The sequence below is a fragment of the Gadus morhua genome, chromosome 20 (assembly GCF_902167405.1).
Source record: "Gadus morhua chromosome 20, gadMor3.0, whole genome shotgun sequence".
In the NCBI taxonomy this organism is placed as follows: Eukaryota; Metazoa; Chordata; class Actinopteri; order Gadiformes; family Gadidae; genus Gadus; species Gadus morhua.
The window spans coordinates 8246451-8268693 of NC_044067.1; the positions used below are offsets into that span (position 1 = coordinate 8246451).

The 22243-nt window shown below is 43.9% G+C and overlaps 1 protein-coding gene across 2 annotated transcripts in view; it reads right to left on the minus strand.

Annotated features, from left to right (window-relative positions):
• Nucleotides 1-21323, minus strand: part of tmem163a (transmembrane protein 163a) — a 42378-nt gene extending 21055 nt beyond the window's left edge. Inside the window, exons 1-3 of one of the 2 annotated variants that reach the window (XM_030343732.1) lie at nucleotides 20050-21319; nucleotides 19739-19928; nucleotides 18028-18147 (exon numbers count right to left, since the gene is read on the minus strand). In XM_030343732.1, the coding sequence (XP_030199592.1) occupies nucleotides 18028-18147; nucleotides 19739-19769 (151 nt within the window). In that variant the 5' untranslated portion in view covers nucleotides 19770-19928; nucleotides 20050-21319. Of the gene's footprint in view, nucleotides 1-18027; nucleotides 18148-19738 lie in introns of both variants that reach the window. The other variant, XM_030343731.1, reaches the window with a different exon arrangement.
• Nucleotides 21324-22243: the final 920 nt, after the last annotated feature.

Here is a 22243-nt window from a genome sequence, read left to right on the forward strand (position 1 = left end):
GGCAGCTGTAAAATTAGGTGTTTAATAATTCAGAACTTTTCCGCATGCCACTGGTTCTAGAGTTCTGACCTAGAGCCTGCAGGAAACACTCTGGACTCTCTTTCTCCCCTCTTTCTCTCGCCTCTATTCTCCGTCATTCTCTTTTCTTATCTCCCTCTTTTCTCTCCTTCTCTGCCCCTCCTCTCCTCCTCTCCTCTCTTTCTCTATACATTCTCCTTCCCGTTACTCTCTCTCGCTCTCTTCCCTCTCCGTCTCTCCTCTGCTTCGTTTCCTTTGCTTTACTCCAACCAGCTCACTCTCTCTCTCTCTCTCTCTCTCTCTCTCTCTCTCTCTCTCTCCCTCCCTCCCTCCCTCCCTCCCCCTCTCTCTCTCTCTCTCTCTCTCTCTCTCTCTCTCTCTCTCTCTCTCTCTCTCTCTCTCTCTCTCTCTCTCTCTCTCTCTGTCTCTCTCTCTCTTCCCATTAACTCTTTGTTGCTTGTTTACAATATCTTAAGCCCTATTAAGTGCCCTATTGTGTCTCCAAGATTCCCTCTCTCGGAAAACTCATTGCCAGCAAGATTTATTAGCAGTCCGAACAGTGCATTCACACATCTAAAAGCTATTAAAAGGGCCCCCCAAACAAATTCAAACAATAGTAATTAGGCTGCTAATTATATAAGTAGCACATATGTCTTTGCTGTAATGTGTAAAACAATAAGATATAGAACTGTGACCTATAATGCAATAAGATGTAAAAAAGCAGCAAGGATATCTCTCTTCTCGATAATGCACATTGGCTCTAAATACACGCAGTACATGCATTAAGGAATTTATAAAAACCACAGTGCAGTTGTAATGTAGACATCAGTGCAGTTTTCTATCAGTGTCACTTTAGTGCATGCAGTCACATCATCCTAGAACCTCGGTGTTTGGCAGAGCTCCGTTCCTGTATGGCTCTGGGTTAGAGGCGGTTCTAAAGTCTGTTTGTCCATCATGGACTTGAAGCGTCTACCAGAGGGCAGCCGGTCGGACAGATGATGTCCGGGGTTGTACGGCTCTTTTAGTTTGATGGCTGCTCCCCTGGGGCAGCGAAGGCTGAATAGGTCCTCCAAAGAAGCTAGTGAGCAAAGCCATGACCTTCTGTGCAAGACTGGGCAGCCCCGCCCATTCTGCCGGCGATTTGAGATCAACATACAGAGGGGTCTGGAGAAGAGCAATACATTTCTTGCTAGTTTCGATACGTTTTTGCGGGAGCCAATCGCCAAGCTGGCTTTTCCCCCTAGCGCGCTATTGGCTGGTTTAACACTGACGACAGGGAAGCGACGGCAAGCAGTCAATTGAGTACAGAGTCATTCCAACCTGGCCCATTGATCACACCTCTTGTGCTGAAGAAAAATGACAGCAGCTTCCCCAGACCCTCGTGCAATCTACGGTTGTGCTTGGTCCGGCAATAGGCAGGCTACAAGTGCGGTATTGATGACCCTCTGAAGGGCTCTCCTGTCCACGGCTGGGCAGCTGGTGAACCACGCAGGGATAACGTGCGCCACTGCTTCACCCATCGCTCTGGGTGAAGCAGTGTTGGAAGGACACCAGCAGCTTTTCCTGCAGGGCGGTTGACCTTAGGATCCTCAGGAAGTGGAGTGGCACAGCTGTGTCGTCTTGACCGCTGCAGTGGTAGCGGTAGTCAAGCAGAGATCTTCAGCGATGTGTGTACCAAGAAATCAGAAGGTAGTGACCGTTTACACACAGTCCCGGTAGAGGTGAAGTGGGTCGGGGTCTGCCCTGTTCTTCTCTCTCTGTCCTTACTTTTCTTCATCGGTTAATAAAGACTCTTGTCTTCTTCGTCTGTGACACCAGGATCCTGATGACACTCCCTTTAGTAAGTGTTTGTGTACTTTTATTTTATTTATTTACGATTAGTAGTCGTTTCGCCTGACTATTATATTTGTGCTCACGACAAGCACACAGACAGGGTTACACACACACACAAGCATGCATACACAAGCACGCATGCACATACGCACACACATGTCCAAAAACACACACACAAAAGCATTCACGCAAATACACATGCACATACACATGCTTGCACACAAACAAAAATCCACACACACACACACACACACATACAAACATGCACATGCACGCACACACATGCACACAAATCCACACACTGCTTTAGGTCAGACATTGTGTGCTTCAGCAGATTTATCTAGACGTAAGTGGGAGAACACTGATACACCTGAGTCTGTCTCTCTCTGTCTCGCTCTCACTCTCTCGCTCTATATATAGTAACTTTCTCTTACAACTCTCTCCGTTCAAGCCTCAGACCATTCCAGCCATCTCTGTGTTTGAGAGCTCTTTAGAAAGAGAGGGAGAGAGAGAAAGAGGAAGGAAAAGAGAGCTGACCTGTTCAGATCATATTCAGTACTTCACTGTGTGACCTTGAATATTTGCTGATCTAAACGAAATAAAAAGGCTGGACCATTGAACTACATAAATATAACTACATACTGTAAATATAAATAATCTTGCAGAGCCTCAGTAGTTACCGTGGTGTTTTAATCAACTGAACAGATAACTGTTTGCAGAGTGTTAGCAGCTGGGTTTATGATGTCTCCACAAAATAACAAATGGTTTAGTAAAGGGTCCTACTGATCTGATCAAACCTGGATTCACTTCACACCAGTTTCCAGTAGCATTGGTCAAAGTTACTTTGTATCGATTCTAGAGGAGAGCGTTCAGCGTGAGCCCGCCCTTGCTATGAATGTACACAAAAGTAATATTCGATTGAAAAAATGTGTATGTATGTATTCTATTTTTTATTTGTGTGTGTGTGTGTATGTGTGTGTGTGTGTATGTGAGTTTGCTTGCGTACGTGCGTACGTGCGTACGTGTGTGTGTGTGTGTGTGTGTGTGTGTGTGTGTGTGTGTGTGTGTGTGTGTGTGTGTGTGTGTGTGTGTGTGTGTGTGTGAGTGTGAGGTGGACAACAAGATCATGTGTTTCGTGCTAGGGTCCTGGTTGAAGAGCTAGTCTGAGAGAGCCTTTGAATTGAGTGCAAATTAGAATGCTGTCTCAAGAACATTTTGTGTGTGTGTGTGTGTGTGTGTGTGTGTGTGTGTGTGTGTGTGTGTGTGTGTGTGTGTGTGTGTGTGTGTGTGTGTGTGTGTGTGTGTGTGTGTGTGTGTGTGTGTGTGTGTGTGTGTGCGTGTGTGTGTGTGTCTCCTGGTGGGATCCGGAGAGAGAGGAGAATGAAGTCTGAGCTCTCAGACGGAAAAGTATAAGGGAATCTAAGACCAGCTCGATACAATCTCACCAACAATACAACAGCACACACATGTACACACACATACATACACATACATGCCTCACATTAAACTCAATAAGAAACTGCAGCAAATTGAATATTCATCATCAGATTCAGAGCCCTCAGTCAGTGGAATTCCTTATCCATTAGCATAAGAAGCGTCCAGGGTAAACCGATGATGAGGGAATCTATGCAACAGGAATGACTATCTCGGCTTGATGTACTACTTGTACAATGTATTGAAGTGTTGTATGTACAGTTTTTCTAACTTTTGTGATATTGACAGGTTTTAGTACTGTATGTATGTTTAGATGTCTGTGTATTGTTTTTTGTTTTATGTGGACCCCAGGAAGATTTGCGACCACAGCTGTGGAAGCTAATGGGGATCTAAAAAAAATAAATAATAAAAAAAGATAAGATAAGGCCAGGATGTATAATAAAAAAACAAAAAATGCAAGACAGATTGTCTGTAAAATTGGACAACGCAAGAAGAAGTTCATATCACTTACTAAGTCCCGGAGGGGAGAAAGCCTTAAGAGAGAGAGAGATAAAAAGATAAAATATAATTTTAAGGGGATTCCTACCCTGTCACTAAGCTCATTATCCACACGTCTCTCAGATATAACAGGGAATGAACGAAACGGCACATGGTCAGACGAAACGACTACTAATCGTCATTAGTCATTATCAAAACAGAATGAGATCTCAAAGTGACTAAGCCAATTGGTTGCGAGGAATAGCCTAAGAGATAAGTCTTGTGTGAAATAGTGAATGGAATCCTGGTTGGTGTATTAATCCGATCAGACACACACAAAAGGTTGAACATAGTCGCCATGAAAGAACATCATTGTGTTTAGAAAAGGTGACATAATTACTGGATTACCAGTGACTCATCTAATACCCATCATGAGGGCAACATTCAACAAAGCTGAGCAGTAAACTATGAGTAAAATGGCCATAAAGACGAATCTGCTGTTTGTTGTTGATCATTTCGCCTTCCCACAGGCATCACAGGTGCAGTTAGTAGTCAGCTGAGTGGAATGGATTCTCTTTTAGTCGCTACATTCTAGTCGATCGGACCAGTCTGTAAACCAGTGTTGTGTAAGCTTGTGCTTGTCTCTTGGATCCCTGTCTCCCTCACTTGATGACTGGCCCCATCTTTTATTATAATTCTCTCTCGACCACACGCACAAGCACTATGTTATAGTTTTTCCCTCTCTCCCTCTCCCTCCGTCTTTTCATGTATAGGCCTGTATCTCTCTCTTTATAAGTATCTCTCTCTCCTTATCCTTCTCACATCCAAATCGTTCTGTCTCTTTACCTCCCTGTCTATATCTTCCTATATCACTCTCTCTAGCTCTCCCTCTCACACCTTAGGTGTGAGGCGTGTGTCTGTGGAGATGTTATCGGGAGGGATGGAGAGGCTGACAGCAATGAAGATTAAGGCAGAGATGGAAATCACTCTGTCGAAAAAAGATGAATGACATTAGCGTTGAATTACCGCCTACTCTGCCCCTTTAAAGGGCCTATCACCCATCATACATTACTTATTTTGCCTTTTTTATTTTTCTTCATAAGCTTTCTTTCTTTCACTCTTTCTATTTCTTTCTTCATCTATTTGTATCCATATTTTCTTCCCTTCTTTCTTTCTTGCTCCCATTCTTTCCTTGATTCTTTCTTTCATTCTTTTTCCATTTTCTCTTTCATTGTTTTCATTCTTTGTCTCTTTTCTTTCCTTCTTTCTTTCTCCCTCCAATTCTTTCGGTCTTAGTTGTATTTCTCACACTATCCTCCCCTCCACTAATTCCCCCTCTCTCTCTCCTCCCCCTCCCTCTTCTCATAAGGGATTTTCTTGTAATCAGTTCACAAGTCGGGATTGTTGGGTCGGCTTAGCTCAGGAGGTAGAGCAGTTGTCTTGTAACCGAAAGGTTGCTAGTTCGAGTGTTGATGTGTCCCTGAGCAAGACACTTAACCCTAACTGCTGCTGACGAGCTGGCTGTCGCCTTACATGGTTGACTCTGCTGTCGGTGTGTCAATGTGTGGTTTAACTGATGTAAGTCGCATATGTTGAAAGCGTCTGCTAAATGCCCTAAATGTAAACAAGTCGATACCCTCAGCTAACGAGGCAAACGCCGATACCCGTCTATGGGAAATGCATGCATTACGGTTATCGCTACGGTTGGCATTATGCTCCAGAGTAGCACATGTGTGCGGGTGAATCGGCTGCTCCTCTGTAACATAATATATATTCATGGGAGGAATGAGTTAGACATCGATCAGCACAGGGCTGATAGGGCTCTGGTTCTCAAGTGGAGAAACAGGGAGAGTCTAAAACCATTGAGCATTTTCTGGTGCTTGTGCTGAAGCAGGCAGCGCCATGTAACACAATATGATACGCTCTGGGTCTACAGGACACATAGAGACTGATGCAGGAGCTACACGGGCATCCACAGGCTGTGGGGTTAGCTTTAGGGATGCCATACATCAAAAGGAAAAACTGTATTCTCATGTTAGGTAATAGAAACATATATTTTCTGTACTTATTTCAATGGTTTGTTTCTCTTATACTCTTTTACCACCAAAATAACCACGGATATGCAGATTCTTAAAAACGCCGGGAAACACGCTGAAAATAGGTCACAACTTATTATTGCCCATTACCGGTAGACGAAGAGGTCTTTCTGTTTTGTCTCATTCGACGTCACAAACGTTTTCAGTCTCTCTTTCAAACTCGGTTGATGAGTCCTTATCCACATAGCCTTAAAGGGCTTCACAAACACGCAATATGCAACCCCCTCCACCCCCCCACCCCCCAGATCTTCTATAGGACGATGAGAAACTGCCCAAACCTAGAGGTCAGACACCTTGAGAAGGAGCAGCGACGTGGGATCCCTGTTTCCAAGGACACTTAGAAGATCAATAGGTTCAGAATGGTGAGACCATCTATGTGTGTCTGACAGCATTGCCATCAGGGCTGGTACATGAAGCTCTGTCCAATCAGGCTTCCTCCGTCACCGATTGGGAGCTTTTAAACGATGAACAATATCACGACATACGTGTTTCTTACGGTTAGGTAACTCTGCACTTCCTCACAGCCGGTACCGCGTCACATCTACCATACATAAGCCCTGACGCAAATCAGACACAATAAGGCTTGCACAAAAGTAAACGCACACACGCACACACACGTACGCGGTACTAGGTTCACACAGGCTCCGATTTCCGTGCAACGTCAGCGACACTGTCTCCCTTCCTCTGCGCATCACAGGGGTAAAAATAGCTCTCTGGTGCTGATAGATGACGCAGATGATAAGGGAGAGGGGGGCAATTGGCTCTGCTTTTGGAACGGTTTTATACATATTTTATATAAGTTGAGTTTCATAAAATGAATTCAATTATTTTGTTCAGCTTTATCAACATGAAAATCGCTGTCTAAATGGTTTTGTACAAACTCAACCATTGCATTGCGTGAGCTCTAAGGTCTGATATGTTTGATCACTTCACCATCCACTATATATTCCTAAAGGCGGATGATCCACTTGGTGAGTGTGATTGATGGCTGAAGTTTGAAGCCCCCACTCATTTTCAGCTAAAGGAAAGGTATAGACCGCATAATAGGCTGATAGATAGTTAGACATTAAATCATACACTGTGGATATATTTAATGATGACACAGGGATATATTGTTTAAGATGGCTGAGGTTAAAACCACTGGCTACGTGCCTCTAATTCAAGGCTGAGGAATGCAGTGAACACTGCCACAGAATGCTGGTGTTGATAATGATTATCATGATGATTCTGCTCAATAACATCATAAGATAACGGCATGAACACATTAGAAATCTGAGCTTCCTTGAGTCATTTTGTGTTTTTCTGGTGATATCTGGAAATTGACCGACAAGGCGTTTTATAGTGATCCATTTTTTTAGTTTTTTTTACCCTTGAGGCAGGTAGTAAGACCATTTATAATAAAATAAAGAAAACCGAACAAAGACACACACACACACACACACACACACACACACACACACACACACACACACACACACACACACGCACACACACACGCACACACACACACACACACACCCACACACACACACACACACACACACACACACACACACACACACACACACACACACACACACACACACACACACACACATACACACACACACACAACACATAATATGTTTATCCTAGCTAGAAGGTCATAAAAGAAAGCCCCTATTTGTCATTGTGTTGACTGTCAATTATTCTTATAGGTGTGAAAATGTGTGTGTGTGTGTGTGTGTGTGTGTGTGTGTGTGTGTGCGTGCGTGCGTGCGTGCGTGCGTGCGTGCGTGCGTGCGTGCGTGCGTGCGTGTGTGTATGTGTGTGTTTGAACTGGTGTATTCAGACGGATTCTGAGAGTACTCTGTCTGGCGAGACAGCGAGCCTGTTTTATGAATGAACAGGAGGTAGAGGGATGCCTGGATACCTTAGCAAGTGGATTATAATCTACCACTGTCATTTGTCAATTAGGCAGAAGACCACTAAACACTATTTTGTGTGGTTGGCATTTTCCTTTCTTTAACAAAGGACATGTGCACAAATATACACAATGGTGCTGTATGTACAATTGTTAGAGTGAGAGTACTGATCCTACAGAAACAATGTCTAAGTGATCATTATTGTTGCCATGGCCTGAGTAGTTACACACATTTAATAGTCAAATAGAAAAAGCAGTATAGCACTGTAATAGCCTAACAATTAAGTTATATGATAAGTGCTATAACTCCATTGGACTATAACAGTTTTTACAATCCATGTACATTTTCTGAAGTTATAAGTTGGTCATTGTCAATAGCAGTTAGCATATTTGGCATACAGTGGTTTTCATCGAATCCAGCATATTGGCAAACGACTATATCACTATCTATCCTCTAAATGCCACAGAATAGGACACAGACTCTTCCAGAACACATAGAACCACAATAGATTGTAATGCCCAACACCAGACCCTCAACGCTGGTACTTTTGGCTTGTCTCATGGCTTTTCTGCTTCCAAAATCCCATTCTTCTACCAAATAAAGCACGACTGGAAACCATGTGAGAAATTAGAGAGGTATAGATGGGGTCTGTTGTCTCACTCCAGCCCGGTATGGCAAGACTGGGGTAGGTCAGTTACCTATTACCGCAAAGCGCTCTCACACACACTTAACAATTATGAAATGGCCTTTCGGCAATAAACCGGAGGAATGATCCGTAGGCTTACTGTCCCTTTCGTTCCCTAAGCACAGAGATGTCTGTGTGTCCGTCCGTCCGTCTGTCTGTCTGTCTGTCTGTCTGTCTGTCTGTCTGTCTGTCTGTCTGTCTGTCTGTCTGTCTGTCTGTCTGTCTGTCTGTCTGTCTGTCTGTCTGTCTGTCTGTCTGTCTGTCTGTCTGTCTGTCTTTCTCTCTCTCTTTCTCTTTCTCTCTTTCTTTTGCTGAGGTGCAGGTAATGTCAGGCAACTACCCATTGGGAATATTGAGTAGTCAACGAATTGTTTCACATGCATATCCGATGGCATCTCTGTCCTTAAACACCCCTTGTACATTGGTTTGCATTACAGACTCCAAACACATGGTGCTGCATTTGCATGCACTGCCTCTAATAGGCTGATACAGTTACCTGCTGATTAAGCGTTGATACGACACACCTGTCCTTTGGACCTCCTTTAAACAACGTCGTATTTACCGCGAAGAACTGTGGTTGAGCGATCGCAGTGCTTTCTGCCCGTATAAGCAGAGCTAGTGTACGATGGGGACTGGTTAGTTCCCCGAGATATAGCCTCCATAGCGCTTCAACAGCAAAACAGCCCTTCAGCTTGGAGAAAATATGACTCTATTTTATTTTTTTCATGAGTACCTGACCTGTGTCTTCAATGAATAATGACGGTGAGGCGAACGGAGAACGGTCGTATTTGCACTATAGTATAAGCTAGGCTTTAGTGTTCAACCAAGGTCAATTCAAGTGTATCTGTAGAGGTCTCCACAAACAAAGTCTCAAAGATGACAACCAAACGCCCAGCCCTCAAACGTGATGACAAGGATTGCAGCAGGAGCCAAGGTGGTTGGACATGGAAATATTTATATCAGATTTTATGTTTTTGCAGTAATTTGTATTCTGAGGAGCAGGTAGGGGGTAGGGCTTCTTCCTCTAGGATGCCGGCACGTCGGCATTGAGGGTTAGGATCCCAGAACCTTTCATCTGGAAGTCAAACTTCTAGAATATCCTGTCCTAGATGGTACCAGTATTACCATTATTAGCCAGCTAGGAATAACAAAACAACAGTAAGTTACTGAAGTAGTCATTCATTTCAATCCACATACATTGGATATGGCTTCAGCTCCTTGCCTGTCTTTACCAAACAGAACAGGCACAGGATTGATGGATCCCAGTGAGGCAGCTATATGTCTGACTACCTGAAAGAGATGGATGTCAAGGATGCCGGAACACCTCTACTCAAAGAACTTAGGCAAACTCGCTATTCCAAATGTAATGATAAACATTTGGGAAACAGGAAAGCCGGGTATACAAATCAGTGAAACATCAGTGGGCCTTCTTGAACTGAGAGACCCCAGGATGGATACTTCTTGTTGTATTTACTGGTGAATAAGGCACAGCTCGGAGAGAAGAAACACAGGGGGATCAATAAATTTGTTTTCCGACTGACACTGAGATGAGGATAGATGGAAAGAGGGAGAGAGAGAGGGGGGGGATGAAAATAGGCAGAGAGGGAGAGAAGTGTGAGTGAGTGAGTGAATGAGAGAGATTGATATAGAGCCCCCAGGAACAAGGGAATGAGAGTGAGAGACAAAGAGACAGACAGGGGGGTGGGAGACAGGAACAAGAGGATGAAGAGGAAGAGAGAGAGGGCGTTGATTGAGCTAGGGCCGGATGAGGCGGGAGGTGGTGCCCAGAGATGAACGATGGTCTTGGTGAGACAGTGCATGGGATGTCATGGTATGATTGATATGATTGATGATTCAGGGATTTTCTGTAGCACCAGCAGTGTAAGTCATAGAAAACCCAATTGAAGCCCTCCGATTTGATAACAAACGATCCATAAAACATTATAGCACATTACATGGGATTTACAGCATGTTTGAAATTAAAGTTGGGGAATACAATTTGGTTTGTTTCTTTATTTTATTTGTTTGTCCACCATCATGGGCGTTGTTCCATTGCACATTCAAAGATGGTAACAACAATGCAGTTCTTTTTTTCACAACATCTCCCTTGGTCGTGTGGTCAACTGTGTATAAACCTCGAACCTTCTCCAGGTAAAACACTTCTCTTCTAATGAGTTCTATAAATATTTTCCACCAGAAACATTGTCTCGTCCAAGGAGATGTAATCCCTTAAGTAAGTAACGTCTAGATCTGTGTTACCCCATCAGTACGGCTTTAGTTACCCTGATCCACATCAAACCAGGCCGGTTCTCCTAGGATCTCATACAAAGTTATTACTATCTGTAATTATCATGTATCTATTATCATTAAGCATCGTTAAGGAAACGGGGCAAACGCGGGGGTGTCAGACTGCACCTCAGGAAACAGCTGACCGAATCCCTCTGCCTTCCATGCTAATGGGGAATGTCCAATCGCTGCGGAATAAAGTGGAAGAACTCCAGGCAAATGTTTGGACCCAGATAGACTTTAGAGAATGCAGCATAATAGATGTCTGAGGCTGGGCCAACTACGGTGCGCATGCGCATTTCGACACTACCCCCCGGGGAGTCTGGGTATTCGTGATGCCGGTTGGGAAAAAGGGGTTGCCTTTTGTCAATTTGTTTCTGTTAGGTTAAGTTGGGTTAACGGGTTTGGGGTCTTTATTGTTTGTGTGTTGTTATTGTGCGTAGTGTTGCCGCCACCGTTACCGAGACTTGTATGTCCGTTGGTTGGGTGTGCGGTGTGCTGTGTGTTGCGGATGTGTGTTAAATAATGGCAGCTCTCAGGATCGTGCGGTGTATGAGGCACGAGAGTTGCGTCACCGTTTAACCTTGGCTCCCGTCTCGTGCAGAACAAGTTTGACCATAATGTCAAACTTGTTCTGCTCTTTGGTTTGCTGCATTTAGACAGCGATTCTCTGCTGCTGAACTAGCTACATGTTGCTCGTTCTATTGCTGTCTGGCATTCAGAAATGTAAAATGGAAGTATCAAATTATTAATTTTAATAAAGTGAACTTAAAACTCGTTTTGCATTCTTTGAAATGTTTTTTTTTTTAAATAATATTAACCTTAATTTGAAATATTAAGTTAACACCCCTGACTTATTTTTTTGAGTTTGTAAAATATAAAAATCTTAGTTGGTATAACTAAAAAGAAGAAAATCCCTTTTTTGATGGGCTCAAAACTCACAAATTTATTGCAGTAAGTTGCCTTGCAATTTTGAGTTTGCCCAACTTTTTCTTTTTTACAGTGTGATGATGATGGCCTGGGCGTTTAGAAATAACATATTTTGGCATCAAGGTGACAAGGAGCTTATTCTTACATTCATGGCGAGGGTTGCCTAGGCAGAATCAGAAAAACAAAGTGCTTTTGAAAAATGTATACTTAAGAGATTTTAGTGAGACCCGGAGAGTTTTGATCACAAGACCGGTATGGATCGTTGTGCAGCCCATAACCACCACCTGCTGTAAGGTGCAAAGCTTTTAGGGGTCTGTTAAAACTTTATTCAGCCTGCACCATCTGCCGATATCTAGGTTATAGAAGAGAGAAAGAGGTAGACAGATACAGAGAAGGAGGGAGAGAGAGAGAGAGAGAGAGAGAGAGAGAGAGCGAGAGAGAGAGACAGACTAAAGGGAGAGAATCAGACAGGAAAAGTACCAGAAAAGAACAGAGGTAAAGGGAGGAGGAGAGATGGCTGTCTTTTCTCCCGCCAGGGAATATGTTGGACAGCAGAAGAAGAGTGCACAGATGGAACAATACGAGTTGCCATTTTACCGTTGTCTTACTTCTAGTTTTGTCTTTCCTATAGCATGCTTTGTTTTGTGTGTGTGTATGTATGTGTGTGTCTGTGTGTCTGTGTATCTGCAGCATCTGGGCCATTCGTTCTCATTTAAATATCTCTCATAAATCCCTTAGTATTTATGTAAAATATTGTCTGCCTCTCCCATTCCCCTGCCCTTAAAATGTCTTCCATTCCTTCCCTTAATTTAGAGTCTGAGCCGGTTTACCCTTCTCTCCTTCCATGCTCTCTCTCTCTCTCTCTCTCTCTCTCTCTCTCTCTCTCTCTCTCTCTCTCTCTCTCTCTCTCTCTCTCTCTCTCTCTCTCTCTCTCTCTCTCCATCTCTCTCTCTCCATCTCTCTCTCTCTCTCTCTCTCTCTCTCTCTCTCTCTCTCTCTCTCTCTCTCTCTCTCTCTCTCTCTCTCTCTCCATCTCCATCTCCATCTCTCTCTCTCTCTCTCTCTCTCTCTCTCTCTCTCTCTCTCTCTCTCTCTCTCTCTCTCTCTCTCTCTCTCTCTCTCTCTCTCTCTCTCTCTCTCTCTCTCTCTCTCTCTCTCTCTCTCTCTCTCTCTCTCTCTCTCTCTCTCTCTCTCTCTCTCACATCTACCCTTCATTCCCATGTTCCAGACCTATCACTTCCCCCCCCTCTCTCTCTCTCTCTCGTTGTCTTTTTCATGTCTCACTCAATCTCTCTTGCCCTTCTCTCCTTCATAATACCCTTCTTCCTACCACTCTTCTCGTCCTGGCGCTCCACTTTACTTGAATCAACACCCCTCCATTCCCCTCTCATCATTCCCCTGCTCCTCATCCCTCTCTTCCTGCCCAGACAAGCCCACCAGCATCTCTCCAAAGGCCCCCAAACAGATCCTGGCAGGCTGCGGGCCGGTGGGTGTGTGGAGGAGTGGAGGATGGCTCCTGCAGCATAATGTTTGTTCTGTTTATGCATAGTGGGGGCCAGCTCCCCTAGCAGGCCACTCAACCACCGCTGGGCCTTCATCTGAATACCCAGTTCTCATGCTATGATGTTTATATTGTGTTGTATGTAGAAGATCAACTAACATGATATTAGTATGTTATAAATATATCCAGCTAAATGGATGGCCCCAGGAGGAATGAGTTAGGGGCGATATTTGTATCCTGAGCCTCTTAGCGTTCCTTTTTTGTTTTGCTAGTTGCTACTGAGGTGCTGTTAGCCAGTGGAACAACCTTGAGAGGTCAGTATTACTTTACTTTTGTTAGCATGGGGTTTCTCGTTAAAATATGTTTTATTTGCTTTTCTCATGATAATGTCATGTTTATTCATGTAATACTTTGAATGTATTGCACATTGTTTGGTTTGGTTTTCATTAGCGATGTGTCGGTCGCGACCGATTCGTTCACAACGAACGAATCCCGAAGGTGAATGCCAAGAACTGGTTCCCCAAATACAAGAGAACTGGTTCTTTGATTCTTTTTTTTAACATAAAACAAAAATATGGTCACGTAAATAAAATATACAAACGAACAGAGCTTCGTCTCCCCGCGATCTTATATTGATTGGGTAAACAAATGACAAGGTGGTACCGTCGAATTTGCGCGCTTTCTCTGTCTGATGTATCTTGGGTCATGCCATTCGACGTGGTGCCACTCATATATCCCCCTACATTTCCGAAAATAGACTTGCCCTCCATCTGTTTATTGGATAAACGCATTTCCCAATCCCAGGAGTCTTTGCTCCATTCTACGGCAATTCAAGAACAAGCAAAGAAATTAAACTGCAGTTCGTATTTTTTATTTATGACCATGAAGGTTCTGTATTGCCTGAATAATGAAGAATTAAATGTAAAGTAAAAAAATAAATAAAACCATGAATGACATATAGAGAGTAAGCAGGTGGTATAAATATTGGTGGGACGTTCAGCTATACAATATACTATATCTTGTGGATCTTCACGGAGGGTAGAGCTTGGAAGTCGTTTAAATTATGCTCAGGGCCGTCTCGCGGGGGGGGGGGAGATTCCCTGTCAAATGACGTATTCTGACGTAACGAACGAATCAAAACGAATGAATCAAACGAACGAATCATTAAAGTGAACTGAACTGAAAGAACTGATTCCCGGAAAATAATCATTTTGCCCATCCCTAGTTTTCATCGATTTCCCTGTAGTTTCAGTGCCACACTATGGCCAAATCTATTTGTGTCATCCCTTTGGTTTGTTTGTGTGAATGAACCTGCTACCCAGTACCTTTAATCTGCATGCTCTGTCATCATGATAATGGCTAACAGACTGTTTAAACAGGGCACACACACAAGGCATCCCACAGTGGTAAGTGTCAACGAGAGAACTGTGGAGAGTCTGTAGTAATTTGAATGCTGCACACGCTACCTGGTGCATGGATTAGAAAGGAGACACCAATGAATGTTAAATGCACCTTGTCCACATTCTGGAGGAGAAAACGGTGATTGCTAGACTGATCTCAGAAGGTCACGCCATCTATGGTGAAACACAACGTGAATGGGGACTTTCTGTTCATGTCTGTTCTGGCATGCACATTTTCAAGAAACATGTGTGTTAATGGAAACAAACCAATAAAACACAAGTTAAAGCTTATTAGGTAGCTGCTAGTGAGAGAGCACAAGCCCTAATGAAGATGGAGTGCATTTGGTTGACACCAAACATTCAAACTAGTGCTGTCAGTTAAACGCGTTATTAACAGCGTTAACGCAAACCAATTTAACGGCGTTAATTTTTTTATCGCGTGATTAACGCAATTTCTTATTTTTTTTTTTTTTTTTTTCTTTGGCTCAAAACAAAGAAGCAGTAGCCTGACTGCTATGTTCAAGGCAGTATGTTTGTTTGTTCATCGTTTAATTGCACTATAGGCTTTTTTTTTGTATCGTCCTGTTCTGATCAGTATATGCCAATGTTGTTATCAATAAAAAAACATTTGCACAAGGCAAGCCGATGCACTTCTCCATGTTGATAAGAGCATTAAAATGAGAACAATTAATGGGACGAAGAAATCAAGGGATATTTAGCCTAGAAAAAAGATTTGCGATTAATCGTGAGTTAACTATGACATTAATGCGATTAATTCAATAATTAAATATTTTACTGTAATCGCTTGACAGCACTATTTCAAACCCATTGAAAAGTCCATCGCATTGAAAACGAACTGCCAAACTGCCCTAAACCAGTTCTTCCCATTGTCCTCTTAATGTCACTGTTATGGGCGAGGGGGGGGGGGGGGGGGGGGAGCCAGAGGGAGAGAAAGGGCGTGTAAGAGTGTGGGGGGAGGGTGGGTGTCTGGAACAGGAGACTGTCTGACAGGTAGGAAGATAGAAGTTTTGACAGAGAGACCAAAACAGAATAAAAAGAGAGAGACACGCCACAACAGGAGAAACTAAGGAGAAAATGCTTCAAAGCATTCATCCTAAAAACAAACTAAAATGCAGATGGGAGGTTAAAAATAAAGACTGAGGAGCGGGATTAACTAGGTCGTTCAGGGGATGAAAAAGTGAGCCAATGTTTATTCCAAGCCAACAAGCCGCAGCATATCTCTGTGAGAGTTCCTCTATACAGTCTTTTTTTTTGCAGCTGCGTCCTGCTGCCCATGGTGGCTGTTATTATGACCTCCTGCTGTTCACTACACTCCTGTTGTTTCTCAACCCACAGATAGAGAAATCATCTGTCTATCCGCCCATCTATCTGTTTCAATCCCCTCGGTCTCTCGATGTGTATCCCTCTGTCTCACTTATCCCCCTGTCACTTTCTCTCTCTCACCCCTCACTCCCTCCCTCACGAGTGCTTGAACCGTTTTTCTTCTTACTGAATGTCAATCAAAAATGAAACTCATGACAATACTTTTGAATAAGTTAGATGTGTTCTATCTGAACTGAAGTTCAGAAATAAAAAAAAGAAACACTCAGGAAATGCCATATTTGAATCTTGGATACTCTTAGATAGGTAGTTAGGTAGGTAGGTAGGTAGGTAGGTAGGTAGGTAGGTAGGTAGGTAGGTAGGTAGGTAGGTAGGTAGGTATGTAGGTAGGTAGGTAGGTAGGTAGGTAGGTAGGTAGGTAGGTAGGTAGATAGATAGATAGATAGATAGATAGATAGATAGATAGATAGATAGATAGATAGATAGATAGATAGATAGATAGACCCTTTAACAATACTTTACAGGAAATGACAGTGCCACAGCAGCTTTAAGACAGTATTAACACCACAGATTTCGTCAGATAGCTTCCATACTTCATCAGTTAAAACACAATAAATAAATAGCCAACCGTAGAAGTGTGAGAGAAGCCCATGGTGTCCCTCTTGACACTTGACACTCCAAACAGATTCAGCATGACAATGCAGCAAGCCGTTTCCCCATGACAGGAAGTTGCACGGCAAATCTGTGCATGCCGAGCGGTGTGGACGCCCGCTATCACAAGACGATGGCAGCCGGCCGCGTTCCACATCGACAGAGAAACCGATGCATCATTTCACCACGAGAAACAGCTGGGTAATGCAAATACGGTTAAACTGAGCCAGGCATGACGGATGTCACAAGACCCCCAGGGATGTTGTTAAACACGCGTTTTAAAATGTCATAACCTTGCTTAGAAGCTCATAACCTCGTGAATAATGAAGTACTTGAAATCACCGGCTATAGCAAAAGGTCACAGTGGACAATAAAGTTGTTAATTTGAAAATCACGTCAAAAATTGCCCTTTTAATGGTAATTGTGGATTGGACTGTATATATCGTACATGATACATAATTCCTATGTAATATATAAGTTATACTAATCGTATCGCTCCAATATAGATATATTTAGTGTATTTTCTGGATATTTTTTGTTCTTTTTTAATTGTTATTACTACTCTCTGCTTTCTGCTGTACTTTCTGAATTAATTTCACTTATGGGATCATCAATGGGACACTACTATATGTAAGGCACCCAAAAAGTTCCTAGATGGACAGAAACTGATTCCATTAGACTGAAAATCCGAATCCTGGAGAGTGTTCCTGTGACTGGTTTTGTAACAGATCCACTGATGCATAAGGCTATCTCGCCACCCGGCTTGCCACTAGAATATCAAATTAGTTTCCGCTAACAACTGTGACTAAAGCAATCTGGTGCAGCCCACACACTGTTAGCTTTAGAAGGAGTCTACTTGTCTGACAAGGCTACGAGCTTGTTTGGGATTTAGCCACTTTAGAAAGTTATGGGAGGTGTAGTATTGTTGTAGGACGACCAATCTTTGTGTTTCATATCTTTGTTTTTCTTTAATTGCATGCGTTTATGATTGAAAACAATTAGACAAAGGATTATATCACCACAACAGAACTTCTGCATTGCATAACATGCTTTGCCATGTCATCAGATTGTCATCAGGGATTCAAATTAGCCACTCATGTATTAACATTATGAAGGACAAATTCACTGCAGACATATTCTCTTGATCACCCCTGGCAGGGAAACACACACCACATGATGCTTTGGAGTAAATGGATGGCATTTGATCCTTACATTTTTTTAACACTTTTAAATTGCCATTTCACACTTCTGACCTACACATATGGTTCACATGGAAAATGAAAAGCAGTATGAAATCAATGCTTCAGTGATGGACGGTGTGTCCAAACCATCTTACTTTCCCACACATTCCCACACATTGTCACACATTGTCACCCATTTCCACACATCTTCGAGGTTATTGAGTGCAAGATGGGCAGAAGGTAGAAGCTTCTGCCTCTGTCCCAGTGTGCGTAGAGTGTAGCAGACTTACTGAAGGCGGCCACGGCCAGGATCAGCGTGACCACGATGGACACCCAGGAGACCCACAGGGTTTTCTTCCGGTAGCTCTGGGCCTCGTGTGGCTTCAGGCGAGTGCTGCTCTCCAGGAGGCCTGCAGACAAGAGGTTAACCCCCTATAAGTGAGGACCGTGTCATCCTTTCACATCCCCCTCAGTATGGTCTCTAGAGAGGCGTGAATGTTCTTGTGTGCTGGGAGATTTCTGAGGGAGCGGTAGTTGGGTCCCATGGACACTTTGGAATTGAGGGGAAGAGGCCAAAACTGAAAAAAAACGTATCGATTGAGGTTTTGAACGATTTTTTCGGACTTTAAAATTAACCATTGGTCTATTGAGTTTTTCATTCAGAACTTATTCTGTATTGATTACACTTGATTATGGTGTCTATGCCTTCATGCATAACAACGAACTAGGTGTCTAACACCGTAACCCACACCATCCTGTTCCTCTTTTCATCTCTATGGCAGCTTACTTTATGCTCTTTTACATGTGAGGTAAAATTTGCCATGCAATATATATGTGTGTGTGTGTGTGTGTGTGTGTGTGTGTGTGTGTGTGTGTGTGTGTGTGTGTGTGTGTGTGTGTGTGTGTGTGCGTGTGCGTGTGCGTGTGTGTGTGTGTGTGCGTGTGTGCGTATCAAGCCCATGCTTTGTCTGCCAGGGATCATGTGAGCAGAGTGAGCGCAACATTCTTCTGTGGCACTCTACACTCTACACACACACACACACACACACACACACACACACACACACACACACACACACACACACACACACACACACACACACACACACACACACACACACACACACACACACACACACACACACACCACACACAAACTCACACACATTACATACAGATGCTTACACTTCCTCTCCCTCCCAACCGCTCAATCCACACACGCAGTGTCTGGTAATAGCTATTTAAACACCAGAGAAGGCAAATCATTGTTAGAATCATGAAATTCATCATGTCACTTTCCTCGGCGTCAACGAGGCAGCACGACATTCATGCAATCATGGAGTAACGCCATATTCATGTAATACCCCATAAGCAGGTGCATGCTGTGTCTTTGAACTCTGAAGTGACCTGAATATTATCTAGGACTACGGAATGCCAAGGGTTGGCTATCATGTTCCACAGACCAGGTCCACAAACACATGCTGAAGTAGTCTGCACTACAAGCCGTGGTTGGCTTGAGATCTGACCGCTAGATACGATTTGAATGTCTGAGCTTGTTTGGATAAATGAAAGGGTTTAGCCCCATGTTTGCAGTGGACGTCTACGCACCGTTACATGCCACCTGTCTTGTATTTATTGACATCTACCTAAAATATTTTACGGTGTGTTCATTCTGGAAAGCTTATTTCAGTAGATTTAGTTAGAAAAGCGCTTTACACGTTTAATAATGGACTATTCATTTGATTTATTAGTATTATTAGTTTAGTAGTAGTATTATAAAAACAGCACTCAATTCTAAATGTCAATCCGTTTGTAAAGCGTTTTAAGATACTTTAGGGAACACATAGATAATGACTACAAATAGGCCTAAACAAAGTTAATATATAGTCGTCATGCTACCATGTTTAAGTTGTAGGACCATAGGCTAAAACAAAATCACCTTTTACCTTAACGTAAGCATTCATTCTGGACAACAACAACCAAGCACAATATTTCAGCTACCTTCTTCCTCCACACTCTCCGTTATTTTCATCTCATGTCCGGAGCTGAACTGGTCGGGCAGGCTGGTTCTCTTGGGCTGGTGCTGGTAGTTGTGGACCAGCCCGCCAGGGTGGCACTGACCGTTCCGCACTGGAGTGGAAGAGGGGTCCACAAAGCTGGTGTCGGGTATCGGGTAGGAAGAATCCGGAGTCTTCGGGTCCGTCATGGTGCCCAAGTTTTTTTAGACAAAAGTGAAGGTTTTAAAATAAAGTCCAAACTGTTTTCTTTTCAAAATGTTCCGGCAGCCATTCAGCACCAGGATGGATGCCCACCTGGGTTGGTTCGCGGCGCACGGGACGCACGCAGTGCACGGGAGGAGACGGAGATGGGATGTGGAGAGAGCGAGAGAGGAGGTGGAGGAGGAGGAGGTGGGCCGTTTGTGTTATCTATCCCAGCATCATCAGCAGCAGTAGAGCGATAACGGTCCTCCTTCTCCTCTTCGACGTCGAGCCACACACGCGAACGCACTAAAGCAGAAGCTCTTAAATAGCGGGAACAGTTTTCAGGAACTGGAATGAAAAGTAAAGTAGAGGGGTGAGGGGACGCCCACTGTTCACGGAGGCAGATGAGATGCCGCTGTGCGATAGCACTGAGATCCTGTGTGGGCTTAGCAGGCGGTACCGGTAAGTCCTCCTCCTCCTCCTCCCCCTCCTTCCTCCTCCTCCTCCTCCTCCCCTACCTCCTCCCAGACACACCCCAAGGTTGACCGTGGGTAATAGGAGGGGACGTTTTCTACTGTTACCTGGAGCACGCTCGTCTAATTGGCTCCCGTGCTGCGATGGAAAAAGTTGCCTGTTTTGCTGTTTTAATGGTTTCATTATGGAAAAAACATCAGCCAGAAACAGCCTCTCTCTCTCTCTCTCTCTCTCTCTCTCTTGCTCGCTCGATGTTTACCTTTCATGGACTGTGCGCGCAATCACACACGCACGCTCGCGCACACATACGCACACACACACACACACACACACACACACACACACACACACACACACACACACACACACACACACACACACACGCGCGCGCTCAGTACTAACAGAAGATTACGAGTGAAAGTCAAAGAAACGACCGCTTGTTCACTCAGATTAATACTTGCAGCGCCGTAGTGACACCCCCGCGGAGGCAGAGGAAACTTCTGGTCCGGACGCAGTCCCCCAGAGGTGCTGAAGAACTGCAATCTCGTCGACGACATCATCCTGGAGATCTGCAGCCTATAGCTCTAATGGAAAACAACAAGCCCGATACTCTGTCTCTCTCTTTAACATCAACCTTGTTCTTAAATCTGGAGAGCTCTCGAAGCCAGACTACCAAAGTGGCATCAGTCTGACATGTATCATTGCAAGGATTATACAACCGTAGGATACTGAACAGGATATAGAGGGCCCTAAAAACCCTCTCTTGAGAGAGAATCAACATGGCTTTAAAGAGGGGGGAACCACCATATCCCATATCTTAGTCTTAAAGAGGATCATCCAGGAGGTGAAAAAGTACAACCTGACAGCGGTGCTTTGTTTTATTGACGTGATGATGGCGTGATGAGGATTTTGACATCCTAGCAGGGGTTTTGCAAGGAGACCCCCCCCCCCCCCCCCCCCCCCCCCCCCCCGCGCTTCCTCTTCCTTATAGTCTTGAACTACGCACTCAGGCAAGCCATCAGGAGTGGAGGAGAGCTGGCTTCACTATGACACCCATAGCAGATGCCCTGCCATAGTCCTCGAGGACCTGGGCTGTGTGTGCCAAGGTTGGTTGTAGGCTTAATGCCGAGAAAACCATGGCAATCACCTGCAAAACCCTCTTTCTCAACGTATACCTCTGATGACAGCAGCCCTTGCTCTGAAGCAGGGGTCATCAGCCTTTCATGGGTACTGAGTCGTACGAAGGGCACCCAGTTTGATACACTACAAATTAGGAAATTGCTCAGTTTTCCTTTAGTTATATATGATTATTAATGATTCATGATACTCGTGTGGAGACAGTGATCATGTTAATGATTAATTTCTCACAATAATTATAAACAATGACTTAAAAAAGGTGGGGAATAGTTGTTCAAGAATGAGCTGTGCTATTTTTAGAACATGCCTGGGAGCGCCTTATATGGACCTTGCAGGCGCCCTGGTGCCCGCGGGCGCCGTGTCGGTGACCCCTGCTCTGAAGGAAGGCAAGTAGGCCTACCTGGGCTCATGGGTGAACTCACCAGAGCGAGACCTTAAGGTGAGGGAGGCGCTCGCTCACAGGGACCTGAATGGCACAGGCAGGGTATGGAACTCCAACGGTTCCAAAGGTGCTTCATATGATATTCCGAACATTATATAACAGCAAACAAACTACAAATGCTGTTTACGGGCCTTTGCTCATTTGCCCTAGCTAAGGGGTGCCCACACTTTTTCGGCCTGCGAGCTACTTTCAAAATGACCAGGTCAAAATGATCCGTTAAAAAAGTGCTAAACATATATTTATATATGGATA